This window comes from Panthera leo, chromosome D3, assembly GCF_018350215.1.
Source record: "Panthera leo isolate Ple1 chromosome D3, P.leo_Ple1_pat1.1, whole genome shotgun sequence".
NCBI lineage: Eukaryota > Metazoa > Chordata > Mammalia > Carnivora > Felidae > Panthera > Panthera leo.
The window spans coordinates 16,495,545-16,513,000 of record NC_056690.1 but is presented as its reverse complement, the minus strand read 5'-3'; the positions used below and the strand labels follow the sequence as shown (position 1 = coordinate 16,513,000).

General features: G+C 44.2%; 1 protein-coding gene across 2 annotated transcripts; it reads right to left on the bottom strand.

Annotated features, from left to right (window-relative positions):
* Positions 1-1,673: 1,673 nt before the first annotated feature.
* Positions 1,674-16,189, bottom strand: DYNLL1 (dynein light chain LC8-type 1). Of its 2 annotated transcripts, none has more exons than XM_042911052.1 (3): positions 16,165-16,189; positions 3,664-3,801; positions 1,674-2,099 (listed from the first exon to the last, which is right to left on the bottom strand). In XM_042911052.1, the coding sequence occupies exons 2-3, from the start codon at positions 3,793-3,795 to the stop codon at positions 1,962-1,964; spliced, it is 270 nt and encodes an 89-aa protein (XP_042766986.1). In that variant the 5' UTR covers positions 3,796-3,801; positions 16,165-16,189; the 3' UTR covers positions 1,674-1,961. The 2 variants fall into 2 exon arrangements, with proteins under 2 accessions (XP_042766986.1, XP_042766987.1); XM_042911053.1 differs by lacking the exon at positions 16,165-16,189 and adding an exon at positions 4,001-4,149.
* Between the last annotated feature and the right edge of the window lie 1,267 nt (positions 16,190-17,456).

The following is a 17,456-nucleotide window of genomic DNA, read 5'->3' as shown; positions in this document are numbered from 1 at the left end:
TCAAAAACATAGGGGTACCTGGGTGGCTCAGTCAGTTAAGCATGACTCGTGATTTTTGGCTTGGGTCATGATCTTTCCATTGATGGGATCAAGCCCTGCATTGGGCAGCTCTGTGCTGACAGCCCAGAGCCTGCTTAAGATTCTCTCTCTGCCCCTCCCCTGAACCTGCATACTCTCTCTCAAACATTTAAAAATAAAATAATTAAAAACTGCCACTTTCAGGCAGTAGATATGGGCCTGATCAAATTAGAACTCCCCAATGTCCAGCCATTTGTGGACTTCTACCAGCTCTAGGATCTATTGCTGGCAGACTATTTGGAAGTAGAGATAACTGAACAGGACTGATACATCTTTAAAAGCTTCAAATCGAAATATAGAAAGAGGAGAAAAAAGAGGAAATATAGAAAGAGGAGAAAAAGAAAAATGAACTATGGGAACATCTTCAGTCTGTTTATATAAATACAAACCTAAATCAACTCAGTTGTATTGTTCCACAGAACCTCATCCTTCTTCCCTGCAGCAAGCAGGGGGGAAATCCTCCCATTTTAACTACTGTAATAAACAGGAAAAACAATGGTTTGCCTCTTTACCCTGAAACTTTCCCAATCCTAACACAGCTCAATTTCACTACGATTCCTAAAACGCCAAGTTCTGGTAATAATAATCTCCCAAAGATATTACAACCTAATGCTGTTCTTAAGCTGGAGTCCTCTCAACTCTATCCTCCCCTTCTGTGCTAGCAATAGCTCAGCTGCTCAGAAATCCTAATTGCATCTCACAGATCCAAAGTAAAATAAAAAGCCTGACTTCACGTGAACACTGAAAATATAGGGAAACCAGAAAGCCAGGACCTTCCTTGCAGCTTCCCAAGATGAGCGTGGGTTGTTTCAGCCTCCAGCATATTTCCTTTATACCTACAAAAGTCAAGTCTGCTATATTTGTTTTTCTTCATAGAAACGACTTAAGTCTTCTTAAAATTGATAGCAGGAAACCTTTAATGAAAGTTACTTATCCACAGCTTTAATTGGGTCTTTTAATGAAAGCCTCAATTCACATTTAATTGTTAATGGGGTTTCGAAGTACAGCTAGTTAAAGCACAGCACAGCAGGCTTACACGTTTAAATTCCTGCAAAGACTTTATTAGAATCACATGGACGGCTGCTGCTCAGAAACTTTCATTTTCCTTTTTAAGACCACTTTTAATCTTGAGTGTCCTTTTGGGACAAGGCAGGAAAAGGGGGGGGGGGCGCGGATAGCCCACACCCCAGAAAATTTCTCATTAGCTCAACTTTGTAATTGGCTTATTTTACAGCCATAGAAAGCTTTGGTGAAGTTCTACACATTCATTCATCACCTCCCAAGGCCCAAGGTCCAGAACATTCTACATCTTTTAACAAAATGAGCACTTAAGGATAATATTTATCAGATTAGCCATAATATTTAATCCGAAAGTTTCTCTGCCATGTATTTCTCAACATGCACTTCTGAGTAGTAGGTCTTCCATGCAGAACAGCTGCAGGATGGGAGAGATGAAAGACTCAAGAGCACGAGGCACAGGCCAGTCTATTAAATCCCACAGAAACCAACTTCGAAGACTGACTCCCACTAACCTAGTCAAGATCAAGTGATGGGCCATCTTCAAACCTAGATTTGAACAAATCGTAACTAACACACACTTCTCCAACAGATTTATTTTTGAAAGGAATGGATTTTGAGGAGGAAAAACATGGGGTAGAGATATGGAATAGAAAATAAATACAAATGTAAGCTGTTTTGCTAATTGTTTTATAACCACAACAAATTCGTACAGAGAATGCCCTGTACAAAACAACACAATAAAGGTTCAAAGATCGAGGTGTTCCCCTAGGCAAGGCTGAAGATTTCAGTCTCTGGTATTTGGAATTTAGGCTGCAGTCCTTGTTTTTGGATGGATCACTGGGTGTGTGACACAGTCCATGCGATTAACCAGATTTGAACAGAAGAATGGCCACTTGGCCCAGGTAGAAGTAGATGAAGTGTTTGGTTTCATGTGTCACATAACTACCGAAGTTCCTCCCCACGATGCAGTGCCAGGTGGGGTTGTACTTCTTGTCAAACTCCTGGTGGGGGGAGAGGGAGGAAGAAAAAGAGAACACTAGAATTTCAGTGCTAAACCAGAGGTCAGTTTGCCTCCTAGATAAGTAGAGCCTGTAGGGGCAGAAAGGAGGAACGTTAGCATCTGCAAATTCTTAGCATGAAAGAATGTTCCCCAGCTCCAAGTCGCCTACATAGTGCATTAATGCAAACATACTTGCAGTCTGAGCTAAGCTGAGAATGGGGGTTGAGGAGGTAAAAGGCAGAAAGGGCAGCCTCAAAGGGCGCTTTGTTATCATGGTAATTTCACCTCCGTATCTTTTGTGATATTGTTAATTAACAGCAGGTGATAACAGTTTCAGTCTATCAAGTCATGTGTAAACAGAACAAGTCAAAATTATCCTACTGTAGGTCATGCACCACAAAATCCAAAATGGTCACTATTTAGCCGAAAATACCCCATTCCTTAGCGCGCTCCAGTTATCAATGAAAACAAAAATATGTCCAAAAGGGCAAAGCCTCAATTAACATCTAAACCACTGTGTGAAAATTTGAAAGGGGCACAGCAATCCACTGTTCCTACAGAAAGAATGCTAGAAGCAGAATCCGACAGCCACCTGGTCAGATTTTATCCTTAATTGTAATTTCAGTAGCCCTCTCTGCCACATCTATCCTGATGGTGCCCATCTACCACCTGGTACACAAGGACAGCAAATTGCAGAAACAACTTTCCCTGTTTTCCTCACCCAAAGGGGCTCTGAGGACCAAAACGCCCGTGATGATTTCTTCACTTAGGCGACTGTAGGGCAGGGACCAAAGCTAACCTTTCTCTATAAAATTCTTACAAGTCTCTGTGATAAGTTACACAAAAGCCGGCTCTTATACAGTGTATGCAGCATGAACATCTTTCAGACTTATTGGTATAACATTCTTACAAGCTAGATGAACGCACTGCTGCGTTGGTCAAAAAAGGTATTTCTGTTCCATCTGAAGTCTTTCATCTCCCTATTCTCAACTGGGAACCCTCCCACGGCTTAGGCTGCCAGCTTCCTTCCCTTCCAGAAAACACAGCTCGGAGAAATTGGCAGTCCTGCCAGCTTTCTACAGAATGCTGTTTACCAAGCCCTCACCCCAGCCCCCTAACCACCACCACCACCACCCACTTTCCCTCAACTGCCGACTAAACTCCCCACTGAAAGGCTGGCAACATCCCCCTCCGGCCCGGCTGGAAACACCCACGCAGCACCCCACCCGCCCCTCCGGAACACCCAGATGGATCCTCCGCGCAGGAATCCTGCAGAAGGGGGAATCGCTGCTCCATGATCCTAGAAACCGTTGCTAGGTGGCGCTTTCCCCCCGCGGAGCTGGGTAATAAAAAAACTTCAGGAGCCGAGGGTCTGGTCTTCTCATCAGGAGCGCAAAATTCATCTGCGTCCTTTCTGGAATCCTCTACACCCGAGCTGCCCTGCGTGCCTCCAAGGACCTCTGCCAAGCGCCCTGGGGACGCAGCATCGGGGAGAAGGACTAAGTTGTGATTCGCCCCAGCTGTGCGCAAACGGCTCGAGCCCCCCGCCCGCACTCCGTCCTCACCTTCTTAATATGGGCCGCAATGTCCTTCTCTATGTTGTATTTCTCCAATGCCTGGGTCGCACACTCCACCGAGTCCTGTTGCATCTCCTCCGACATGTCGGCGTTTTTGATCACGGCCTTTCGGTCACACATGGTTACCTGGGGGGGGCGAGGCCCCGGCAAGGGGTAAGAAGTTGGGGTGCAGGTTGTGCCTGAGGCGCCAGCTCCCCCAGCCCGCTCCTCCCGCCCCCCACCCCACTTCTCAGAAAGCGCGGGCCGCGCGGACCGAACGGCGGGAGGAGTCTGTCGGGGGATGTAACCAGGCGATGAAGCCGACCGCAGCCCCCGAGTCCCTCACCGAGGAGCAGGGGGTGGCCAACTGCAACGGTCTCCTGGGGGAGGGGCTGGCGACGCTCACAGCCGGCTGAAGCTACCGTCGCTACCGAAGCCGTGGCGCATCTAAGGAGCCCCACGCCAGCCGCCGCCGCCTAGTGCCTAGGCCCCGCCCTGCTCCCGCCGGCCCCGCCCCCCATCGAACGTCCCCATTGGCTTGACGCAGCCCCCAGGACTCTCCCATTGGCCCATGACCTCAATGGTTCCCTCAGGATCTTTCTCCTGCATTTTGTTGCGGACCACAATGCATCTCTCGCGGCGTCGGTTGCCCCGGCAATGGGCTGCACGCGGTGAGGCCCACACACCCCGAAGGTGGAGCTGGGGCGGGGTCGTAAGGACCACCCAGAGACCAGAGGGGTGCGAGGAGACTTTGTGCCCAAGCCGGGAGAAGTGCCTTCAAATTTTCGAAGTTTGTCCCAAATTTGCGAAGGTGTTCTCGAATATCTTGGGAAGTTGGGTGTCCTACGTACGTCTCACCTCCACCCCAGGTCCCAAGGATTTGGGGATTCTGACTGAGGTAGCCAGTCCCTTCATTGAAAGTGTATCTCTGAAGCAGGGCCGGCTTTATGAGCAAGTGACCAGTGCAGTCGGAGAAGAGGGGCCCCAGGGTTTGGTTTAATGCTCTACTCTCGAATTCTTGAAATTATTGATTTTTTGTTTGTTTGTTTTTTTAACAAGGGATCCCACATTTTCATTTTGCAGTAGGTCCTGCAAATTCTATAGCCGTTCCTCTTCTGAAATTTGGGGTAGTGGGCCAAGGGAGGTGGGGAGGTCTTCAGGAATGGGAGAGGGTTTCTTTATCCTGCTGGGCAATGGAGACTTCCTTTAAGGGGCTAGGGGGCCATCTGGGTGGATTTGGGAGTGCTGATCCCAGGTGTGTGTGTCTAGGGTGGGGCTTCTTGCTTTGATGAGGCAGTCTTTCCTGTGTGGGAATTTCTTGGTTGAGGATTTTCTCCAGGGCGGAGGTGCCCAAATGGATAGAAAGGCATCCCTCAGAGGTATTTTCCTCTGGCTTTGGGAGACCAACCACTATGTGGTTAAAAAAGCTAGGTCTTGGGGGGTCGGGGAGCAGGGTCAGATCTGGATTTATATCCCAGCATTGTTATTTACTAGCTGTTTGAATGTCAGTTTTCTTATCTGTGAAGGGGGACTAAATATAAAAGGAAACCACTTCATAGGCATGTTGGGAATATTGAAGGAATAATGCCTTTGAAGTTCTTCAACACAATGTGTGACATGTACTAGGTGCTCAGTGAATCTTATCAAAGACTATCAGCTGATGGAACTGTCCCAAGAGTCCAGCAAGATTTTGACCAACCCTTAAATGCCTATGATGTGTTTTTGAACTTCGATAAGCAAGTTACCAGACTCATCATGCAACCAGAAGCTTTCTGTTTACATTTCTGCATTTTTCTTCTTGACCACTCACTTTCATTAACCCAGAACCCCTTAAAACAATTGGACCAGACAGGCACATAACTCCAAAGAGAAACAGATGGGAATAATGAGCGCCTCAGGCATCACATGTGCGTATCAATTAAGTAAAATTAAGAGGCTTTTCCAAGTTCCAGGTTTCCAATGGAGGGATTATGAGTCTCAGGAGTTAAAATAATTCTGTATGGTGTTGCTCCTGAGGAAGAAGTTGGGCTGGAAATAGGGGTGAGGCTGGGTTGCTGCTTCTACCTGACTTGGGTGCATGATTCAGAGCTGTGGAATCTCATGATTCCAGAGCCTGTATCTGTCTTGGGGGCCTGTATATATATATATATATATATATATATATATATATATATATATATATATATATATATACATACATATATATATGTGTGTGTGTGTGTATATATATGTATATATATACACACACACACACTTTTCTTATATATTTTTTCAAATATATGTATTTATCTCTCTGATCTATGGCTTGGCCAGCTTCTGTTTGAACAGAAGGAGCTGAGAGTAAAGTATATGCCATAATAAGAATAGCAACTGTTTATTGAGTGGTTGTTTACCACCAAGTGCTTTCATTCACTCAGTTATTCCTCACAACAGCTGGACCTAGGACCCCTTTCCTCCTGTTTTCCTCTTTGCTTTTTTTTTTTTTTTTTTAATATTTATTTTTGAAAGCGAGAGAGAGCACAAGCTGGGGAGGGGCAGAGAGATAGGGAGACACAGAATCTGAAACAGGCTCCGGGCTCTGAGCTGTCAGCACAGGAGCCCCATGCGGGGCTCAAACCCACGGACCGTGAGATCATGACCTGAGCCGAAGTCGGACGCTTCGCTGACTGAGCCACCCAGGCACCCCCCTCTTTGCTCATTTAGATTACAGCCCAAATGCCACCTTCCCTGACATCCCATCTCTACCTGCCCTCTACCACCACGCTTCAGTGACTTTCTACAACGCTTATTTTTACTCCATTGTACTTGTTGCATTTATTCCTTCAGAAGAATTATCTCATGTATTTATTTGCTTGGTTATTGTCTCTCCATCCCTGTCTTGTTCACTGCTGTATCTTCAGCATCTAATTCAATGTCTGCATTGAATATATAATATGCATTGAATTAAATATGTGTGGAATTAAAATTACCAGGTCTTATATCCCCATTTAATAGATTAGGAAGTTGATTTTCTCAAGGTCACATTGTTAATAAGTTCTAGGTCTGGATGGCCTAAAATCCATTCTCTTAACTTCAGTGTTATTATAGTTAGCTGACTAGACAATCTGCCTTTTTCTTATTTATAACTTTGAAGATAAGGAGTTTGAAATGGGATAATGTTAAAATTTTATTTTTTTTAAGTTTATTTTTTTATTTTGAGAAAGAGAGAGGAAGAGAGAGAATCCCAAGCAGGCTCCACACTGTCAGCAAGGAGTCTGACTAGGGGCTCAATCCCACAAACCATAAGATCATGACCTGAGCCTAAATCAAGAGCCGGACACTTAGCCGACTGAGTCACACAGGTGTTCCTAAAGTTTTCTAACAGAGAGTAGGATTTTCTTTAATAAATGCCTATAACTTTCCCTCCATTTGTAGCACCTGCCTTCCCTAGCATCTCCTGTGTTTGTACCACTCATCTCAACCAGCTCTTGACTCTAATTATTTTAAATTGGAAAGTAGGGTATTACCAGAGACCCTTGCCTTCCTGGGCTATGCTTAACCCCTAGAAACTCCTAGGTTTCTAGGAACCAAAAACCTTGCTGCCTTTTTCATTCCTTTAGCACTTACTTTTGCAGAGTTATTTCTTATTTCCTATCTATTCATTCCACAGTGAGGTATCCCCTAATTATCAGAGAAATGTACTGTGCAGTAAGGATGCTTCAAATATATGCCTAGAATCAGTTACACTCCCATCCTCAAGGAGCTTCTAGTCAATAGTAACCTAAACCTTCTAGTATCATAGGTTTGGGGTTTGAAGGGACTTCAGAATGCAGGGGCCCAGCCACTAACTCTTAGTGAGGTGAGGTAGGTGGGAGTGGTAGGAACTATGACAAATAGAAAAACCCTTTCAAAGGTGTGAGGCAGATACTGCCATTTGGGAATGCTGCCCCAGTGATGCTAAATCTTCTGATTTTCAAGAGAGATCAGAGACCTGGATTATTTTTGTGATAAATATTGTTTTTAGTGTACCTGGGTGGCTCAGTCAGTTGAACGTCCCACTCTTGATTTTGGCTCAGGTCATAATCCCAGGGTCATGGGATCGAGCTCCACTTTGGGCTCCAGGCTCAGCATGAGCCTGCTTAGGAGTCAGTCTCTCTCTCTCTCTCTCTCTCTCTCTCTCCCCCTCCCCCTTTCCCTCACTTGTGCTCTTTCTCCCTAAAATAAAATTTTAAAAAATATTTTTAAAAAAATTTTTTAATATTTTTTGGGCTCTATACTGACAGCATGGAGCCTGCTTGGGATTCATTCTCTCACTCTGCCCATTCCCTGCTCACTCTCTCTTAAAATATACATTAAAAAATAAAATAAAATACAGTGCAGGCTAGATATGGCCTATGGTCCTCTCATCTAGTTGAATACTCTCTTTTTGTATTCAGGAGACTCAGAGAAGGTATAATATATAAACATATAGTCTTTGTCTAGAATTCCTGACACAGAGCTCTAAATACCCTTAGAATTTTCTGAGTGATAAGAGCATCTTTTGTTATTCATAACGAGCCCCTATTAACTACTGATACCTGAGTTGATGCCAATGAGGTGACTCTTTGTGAGGAGGGTGCTGGATAGCTTCAAATATCTAGATAGCTAGTCACAAGAGGAACCAACCCTGTTATTAGAGGTTTGAAACTTTCTGTTCCCACCCCAGTCATGTCCCCTTCCCTGACCCTCCCCATCTCCTCACCTGGGAAGGGAGAGGGGCTGGAGATTACATTGAATCTCCAGTGTCCATGTTATATAATGAGATCTCCATAAAAGCTCCAAAACCTTGAAGTGCTGTGAGGGTGGTGCCCCTGGAGAGGGCGTGGAAATCTGCAATACCCCCACCCCCAATATACTTCTCCTCCATTTGGCTGTTCCTGTAAGTAGAGTGCTTTCTTGAATTTTGTGAGTTGTTCTAGAGAATTGTCACACCTGAAGAAGCTGTCATGGGAATCCCCAAATTTTTAGTCTCCTGGGTGAAGTGAAGGTAGCCTGGGAAGCCCATGGGCAGGGACATCTGAAGTGGGGGCAGTCTTATGGGACTGAGCCCTTAGCCTGTGGGGTCTGTGCTAACTCTGGAAGTCAGTGTCAGAATTGAATTGTTGGACACCCAGTTGATGTTGGAGAATTGAAGAATTGGTATGGAAAAATAAGTACTTAGTGTTGGGGGTGAGGGGAAAAACTGTGTCAGGAAAAAAGATACTACAGAAGTAAAGGGACCTGCTCATGATTACATAGCGAGCTACTTATGGAACCTGGTCTGACTCCAAATCTGGTATTCTGTCACATCATACAGACTGGCTTGTCCTTGGGTGCTGAGGATTTTATATTTTCTGGGAGTGAGTGGAGTGTGGTGTATGCTTGCTAATTGGCACATAATGTTTGCTAAATGAATGCTGAATAAATGAATGGATATAGCACCAAAATGCCTACACGTAGAGCCCCACAGAGATGATATCTGGTGTAGTTTTGATTGGCAGCAGGAAGGGGACAACTCATTATAGCAGAGACTCAACAAACCACATTCTTGTTTGATCAGAACCATCTGATCAGATTTAGAAAGCCTGAGAATAGGTCATTTCCAGGGTCCTCTGGAAGTTCAGATGACACCAGAGTAAAACCACTATGACGCCACCAAATAGAAACCTCAGAGAAGTTTCCGAAATCATCCTTCATGATTTTTGCCAAACCTGCACCCTACCTCTACTACTATTTATTCCATATTTTTCTTTAATTAAACTTTTATTTTCTTAAATAAGTATGTTTTAAAAGGCAAATGTATGTTATGACCATAAATGGAAAACCAGTCTCATTTGTTATAAATGTAAGGTAAGTAACTATAAAATAAATATTTGAATATAAAACATTTTGTCCTCATATTGCTTAACTGATCTTGGAGACCACTAGTGATATGGTCCCACACTTGGGACGTGCTGCCCTAGTGGAGGAGGGTTCTTAGAAGGGGTCCATGGTTGGGTTTTACAATCCCCCTAGAATTATGCACAAAATGTGTGTTGTGCTCACAGGCATTTTCCAGCGAGAGGATCTATAGTTTCCATCAGATGCATGAAGGGATTTAGAACCCACGGAAGATAAAGAACAATTGCCCTAGAATAACCCAAACTCCTGGAATGAATGTCACAATTCCCTCACCAGATCCCACTGAATTGGCCCACCTGGCGTTCCAGAGCTTCACCAGTCTGGGCAACTCACTCTACTCCACTTCTAGGTGCTAAATTTGCTTGAAAAACCTTCTAAACCTGAAAACATGCATTTTATATTCCTACCATGGGAAATCACAATTAGCAGGAGGCAAAATTTCTACAAACATAGGCTTTGGGATCCGACAGATCTGCCTAGGAAAAACCTAAGTTGTGCATCCTCCTGCAAGTTAGTTAACCTCTAGAGGGGCACGTTCCTGATTTTTAAATGGAGTTAATACCTTCATGATAAGGTGGTGGTAAGGATTGTGTTAAATAATTCATACAGAGGTAGCTCAGTCAGTTAAGTGTTCAACTCTTGACTCTTGATTTCAGGTCATGATCTCATGGTTGGTGAGATCAAGCCCCTAGTCAGGCTCTGCAGACAGCGTGGAGCCTGCTTGTGATTCTCTCCCTCTCTCCCTTCCCCTTCCCTGCTCATGCTTGCTTGCTCTCTCTCCCCCTCTAAATAAACATTTAAATAAATAAATAAATAAATAAATAAAGTGTCTAAAGACCTAACCAAGGTCCAAAAAAAAAACAAAAACAAAAACAGGTAGCTATTGCTGTTGTGTATTGAGACCCTACTATATGCCAGGCATTTGGGACACATTGTCTCACTGAGTTTTCACAACTCTATGACAAGGATGTCAAGAACTGCTGGTCTCTCCATTACACATAGGAGGAAAGAGGGTCAGAGAGGTGAGGTCCCTTGCCAGAAGTCACCCTGCTCAGAAATAGAAGAGCTGGGTCTGACTCCACAGTCACATATGGTAGATGGAACCTCTGAGCTGTCCCACCTCCCCAGACAAAATGAGCTGATGGGTGTTCCTGGAGACTTTTAAGCATCCCTGGCTCCTGGCAGAAGTCCCCTACGTATATGTTGGATGGATGGATGGAAGGGATGGATATTTCAAACTGATTCAGCATTGCTTCCTCTCACACTTGACCCTAGATTGATCCTTGACTGTCTTGATCTTCTCTGGAAAAACTACCTTTGTATTTTAGCCACCACACTTTCCCAGGGCCTTCAGAAAGCCCTTTGGGATTGTTCATAAGCAGGTTGGGGGATTCCTTGCAGGGCTTGGAGCTCTACCCTCACACAAACAGGCTAGAAAGGGTGACTACCTGCTCCACCTCCACTCGCCACTGGTCCAGGATTACGCCGTCCCCAGTCCTGTGCAGCGATTACTTTCTGAGGTTTTCTGGGACCTCAAGCCCTTTCTTGGATCAGTTCTGTCACCAACCTAGCAGCCCTAGCCCTCCCTACCTGAAAGGACATGTGAGATATGGCCTTGCAGCCCCCAGAGTTGATTCAAGGACTCCTGCCCAGAAAGGATGGGCTTCATGGGAGAGTGGATAAGGCCTAGGTTTGAATCCAGAAGCTTCTTCCCCATGGAGAAGGGCTGGCACTAGCCTGGGGCTGGCAGGGGAACTGAGCTTTAGAGCCAAGTACTGTACTGCAGTGCAGGGAGAGTGAGGCCATGCAGGCTAGGACAACTCAGGGAAGAAAAATCTCCTCTCTGGCCAATAGCCAAGCCTTGACTGAGTGGACAGACCCCTCTGAAGGCTTACTGTTCAGTCTCCTGTCCATGGTGGCAGCAGATAAATTCAGGAACATCCAGCCAGAGAAGCCTAGTAGCCCACCTCAACTTCCTCTACCCTTTCTAAGGTGTGTAATCTTAGGTAAGTCCACCTCTCTGAGCTTCAGTTTTCTCATTTGTAAAATGGGGATTGCAATAGTCCTTGTTTCTTAGGAACAATTTGGAGATTGAGATGGTGTGTGTAAAGTATACAGTGCAAGACTTGGCACACGGCAGAAGTCAACAATGCCAGCTACCAATTATCATTGTTACCCTAAACCAGGATTTTTCCACTAACATTTTGGACCAGAAAGTTTTTTGTTAGGGGGCCATCCTGTGCATTGGAGGATGTTATCAGCATCCATAGCCTCTACCTACTGGATGCCAAGTGCACTTCATACCCACTGTCAACCAAAAATGTCTGTAGACAGCACCAAAAGTCCCCTGGTGGGTGACACGGCCCCAGTTGAGAACTATTGTTCTAAACAACCTAGACTGAGTCCAAATGTCACAAATCCCAAACTCACAGCCCCGTGTAAAGACAAGGCAGGTAGGCCTACTACTGATGAAAGGATGAGACATCCAACAATTACAGAACAGGTTCCCTCCAGAGAACACTAAGAAGCTGGACCTAGGTTTACTCTAGGAGCTAACAGCCCCCTCTGACTCACTAGTGACCTCAGTGTTACTCTTTAATTCTATGCAAAGTGGCCTGAGTTAAATCTCAATTATTCTAGGGCCCAGACAAAGGGACAGGTAGCTGGTATCTGATTTCTGGCATCTGCATTCTTTTTCACTGACTGGGAGAAAAGTTGATTCTCCAGAACTCAAGAGTTCATTCAGACCTTCATTCCTGACTGCTGAGAGATTTTTGAGAGAACTAGATGTCAGTCATTGTTCAGGGTGCTGAGGATTATGATATTGTGATTTATAATGAGAAATATATATATATATATAATATATAAATTATATATGTATATTTTTATATATATATAAATAAATAATATATAAGTATATATTTCAACCAGGTTCCTGGCTCACAGCTCCCAAAATCTTGGAATTTCCTGAGCAGTTACAGAAATGGCAGTAGCTTTTTTTTCTTTTTAAACAAATCTCAGCTATTCTGTCATTTTATTTGTAAATAATCAGTTTGCATCTCTATGGCAGCATTTTTGTCATGACATTTGGTCTCTAGTCTCAGTTCCTGAAATGGGTGAAATGGGTGTCTTGTTATCATAATAAGTCCTTCTCTACTGTTTATGTTAATAAAGTGACTTTTGGAAAGTACTTAAGGAGAGTTGATTGCCAGTGGAGCCAACCACGTGATCACAAGGTTGGAACTTTCAGCTCCACTCTGACCTCCAGGGGAGGGGTGAGGGGCTGGAAATTGAGTTCAATCACTAATGGGCAGTGATTTAGTCAATCATGCCTATGTTATGAAGCCTCCATAAAACCCTAGAAGGGCAGGGTTTGGAGAGTTTCTGGGTTGGTGAACACGTGGAGATGCAGGGAGAATGGCATGCCGGGAGAGGGCATGGAAGCTCTGAGCCCTCTCCCCATACCTTGCCCTATGTGTCTCATCCACCTGGCTGTTCCTGAGTTATATCCTTTCATAATAAACTGGTGACCTAGTAAATAAAATGTTTCTCTGGTTTCTGCGAGTTGCTTGAGCAAATTAATCAAACCCAAGGAGAGGGGCGTGGAAATCTCTGATTTACAGCCAGTTAGTCAGAAGTACAGGTAACAACCTGGGCTTGAGACTGGCTTCTGAAGTGGGGCGGGTGCGGCAGTCTTAAGAGGACTGAGCCCTTAACCTGTGGGTTCTAATGCTATCTCCAAGTAGATAGTGTCAGAATTGAGTTGAACTACAGAACATCCAGCTGGTGTCCAGAGAATTGCTTGTTGGTGTGAGGGAAAACATCCTCCCCATATATAGTGATTGGTGACCAGAACCCTATTAGGAATGTACAAGAGAACAAAATGGACAAAGTCCCTTCTTCATGGAACTTATATTCTAACAGGAGAATAAAGATAATAAACAAGCAAAAATACGTCATACCCTGATAAGTGCAATGGATGATAATATAGTAGAACAAGAGAACCAAGGGTGACAGGATGAGGAATCTTATTTTATTTATTTTTTTATTTTTTATTTTTTTTATTTTTTTTTATATTTTTTTTATTATTTTTTTTTATATTTATTTTTTTAAATGTTTATTTATTTCTGAGACAGAGACAGAGCATGAGTGGGGGAGGGGCAGAGAGAGAGAGGGAGACACAGAATCCAAAGCAGGCTCCAGGCTCTGAGCTGTCAGCACAGAGCCCGACGCGGGGCTCGAACTAGGGAACAGTGAGATCATGACCTCAGCCAAAGTCGGATGCTCAACCGACTAAGCCACCCAGGCGCCCCAGGAGTCTTATTTTAAATAGAGGTTTCTGGGAAGGACTCTCTGATAAGGTGCAATTTGAGGCAAGATTTGATGACCTGGCTACTGGGTGGAGGATAGAGTGTACAGAAGCCAGTGGAGGCAGAGAGGCCAGGCATCAGATGGCTTGAACAAGGCAGGAGTTAGGATGAGAGGTGGTTGACTTCTGGATGTATTCTGAGGGTGGAGCTGACAGATTTGCTGATTAATTGAATGCAAGGTGTGAGGGAAGAGAGGAGTCAAGCATGACTCTAAGACTTGTGGCTTAAGCAACCAGAAGAATAGATTGGGTTGGGGAAGGCTGGCCAAATCAGGAACAAAAAGTTGTTTTGGCCATGTTAAGTTTGAGATGCCTATTAGACATTCCAAGTGGAGAGTTGGATAAGTAAGTAGTTGGATATATAAGTGGAGAGTTGGATAAATAAGTAGTTGGATATATAAGTTCTGGGAAGAGGTCCAGGCTGGTGCTATAATTTGGGGAGTCATCAGCTTATAGATGACATTTAAAACCATGGGACTGGATGAGATCACCACTGAGGGAGAAGTACTTGAAGATGGAAGAGGTTATGCTTATTCAGCTAGCCACATTATCTGAGCTTTTAACATGGGCCAGGCCCTAAGGTAGGTGCTAGGTATAAAGATGTATATCCCTAGGCACCTGCCCAAGAGACGCTCTATTAATTTTTCCTAAGTGCTTTGGCCATTTAAAGGATAAACATTGAGAGTTCCTGTCGTGCCCTTAGTCATTTATTCACTTTTTTCAACAGATACTTATTAAATACCTATTTGTACAAGTTTCCCATCTAGGCACTAGGGACATGAAAGGAAGTAAGTCAGATATCACTCCATCCTAATGGTGTTCACATTTTATACGTGGAGGAGGCGGGCGTTGAACAAGATGCGTGTGATAATGTGAGTGTAGTTGTGACAAATGCAAAGACGGAGAAGGTAGGCTAGTATGAGTTCTGTTAATGAGGGCTGTGACCAAGCCTGGGAGGCAAGGAAGGCTTTCCTGGGAAGTCACAGTTGAGGAGCAATCTAAAGGAACAGGAACGTGCAGAAGGGGATGTACAGAAGCTTCTCGGGTGGAAGGAATAGCACAGTCAAAGGCCTGAAGGCTCGAAGGAGACTGGCAACTGAAGGAAGGCCAACATGGCTACAGAGCAGCGATCTGGGGAGTGGGAGACATGAAGCTGGAAGAGGGGGCAGCAGCCAGACCTTTGGCATCTTGTGAGCCTGGTGAAGACACATGGACTGTCCTGAGGCCACCATTCACTCTGAAAGGCTATTTATGCCCTTGGAAGACTTCTACAACATAACTTTTCATAGATCCTCAATAATCCATCCATAACTATTTTCCATCCATAACTTTTTGAAACAAGCTCTTATCATTGAACACTCGGGTTGTTTCAATTCCTCAGCATTGTAACAACGCTTTGTTCTGATGAACATCCTTCAAAGTTAAAAATAATCTTTGTTTTATTCTACTTTCAGAAGCAATAGGTACTCATTGTATGAAAGTCAAACACTGCAGCAATTTAGAATCTGGAAAAGAACATTCCTGGTAATCTTGCAATTCAAAGATAACAGCTGTTAAAGTTAGATTTTTAAAAACGTATTTAATAGCCTTTTTTCTTCTTTTTACCAAAATGGGGTGCTTCTGAGTTTTCCATGTCATGACGTATAAATCTGCTTCATTCTTTTAATTAACTTCCCTACATTCCCACCATTTCCACCTGCCCACGCTCAGGTGTATGCACGTACTGCCTCCCCTCCAGGTACCAGGCATGAACCATGAGTGCTCCTATCTAAAGTCATCTCCCTGGTACTGAGCCCATCTTCTCTCACTCCTGTGATTGCTAGTTGGTCAAATTCTGCATCATTTAATTTCTCCCATCTACTAGATTATTCCTATTAGTGTACACACATCCTGCAGCATTCTCCATCTTTCATAAATGCCTTTCTCTTAACGATACATTCTCCTCTAGCTACCACCCCATTCAGCTCCAAAGAGTTACCTATATAATTAGTCCCCCCTTATCTGTGGGGGATGCATTCCAAGACCCCAGTGGATGCCTGAAACTGCAGATGCTACAGAATCCTAGATATATACTATGTTTTTACTATACGGACATGCCTATGATAAAGTTTAATTTCTTAATCAGGCAGAGTAAGAGATTAACAACAATGACTCTGCTAACAATTAACAACAATAATAAAATAGAACAATTATAGCAATATACTGTAGTAAAAGTTGTGTCAATATGATCTCTCTCAAAATACCTTATTGTACTGGACTCCCCTTCTTGTGACGATGTGAGAGGATAATATGATAAAGTGCCTACGTGATGGGATGAATTGAGGTGATGGCACAGGCATTGTGACACAGTGTTAGGCTACTAGTGACCTTCTGAGTATAGTTAGAAGGAGGATCATCTGCTTCCAGACCTCAGTTAACCGTGGGTAACTGAGACCGCGGGTAACAGAGATGGTGGAAAGTGAAACCGCGGATAAGGCTGGAGGATTATTCTCTCAATATCTCCTATTCGGAACTATGAGAAATGAATTTTGGTTGTTTACATGCCACCCAGTGAGTGGTATTTTGTTATAGCAACCTGAAAGGACTGAGCCATCTGCCATTGTCCATTGTCTCCTCCATTCATTGCACCAAAACGGCTCATCAAGGTGCCCAGTGACTGCCATGTGCTAAATCTGGTGACTCGTTCTTACCATTTTCATTGATGTATTCGTCACAGTTGCTTTCTTCCTTTCTTTTTTTTTTTAATTTTAATTTTTTTTTTTTTTTTGACAGAGACAGAGCATGAGCGGGGGAGGGGCAGAGAGCGAGGGAGACACAGAATCTGAAGCAGGCTCCAGGCTCTGAGCTGTCAGCACGGAGCCCGACGCGGGGCTCAAACCCACAGACCACGAGATCATGACCTGAGCCGAAGTCAGAGGCTCAACCGACTGAGCCACCCAGGCACTCCTGCTTTCTTTCTTTCTGAAGTTCATTCTTTGCTTAGGTTCCAGGACTCTGACAGTTCTCTTATCTCCCTGGGTGCTCCTCCTCAGCTTCATCTATTTGTTCCACCCCTTGTCCCTGACCTCTGAAGGAAGGAGTCTCACTCTTTGGGTCTCACTCTTTGGGCCACTTCTCATAGTCTCTATTTTCCTGGCTCTAAAAACCATCTCCATGTCTGGGACTCCTGTTTCAGTCTGCTTGGGCTGCCATAACAGAACACCAGAACCTGGATGGCTTCTAAACAACCAAAATTCATTTCTCACAGTTCTGGAGACTGGAAGTCCAAGATCAGGATGCTGACACAGTTGGGTTCTGGTGAGAGCCCACTTCCTGGTTTATAGCCGGCTGTCCCTGTGTCCTCACATGGTGGAAGGAGTAGGGGGATCTTCCTGAGGTCTCTCTTATAAGGGCCTATTCATGAGAATATTCCTATTCATGAGAGTTCTACCCTTATGACCTAATATTTCTCCAAAGCCCCACCTCCTAATCCTATCACACTGGGGGACAGGTTTCAACATATGAATTTGGGGGGTACATAAACATTCAGTCTGCT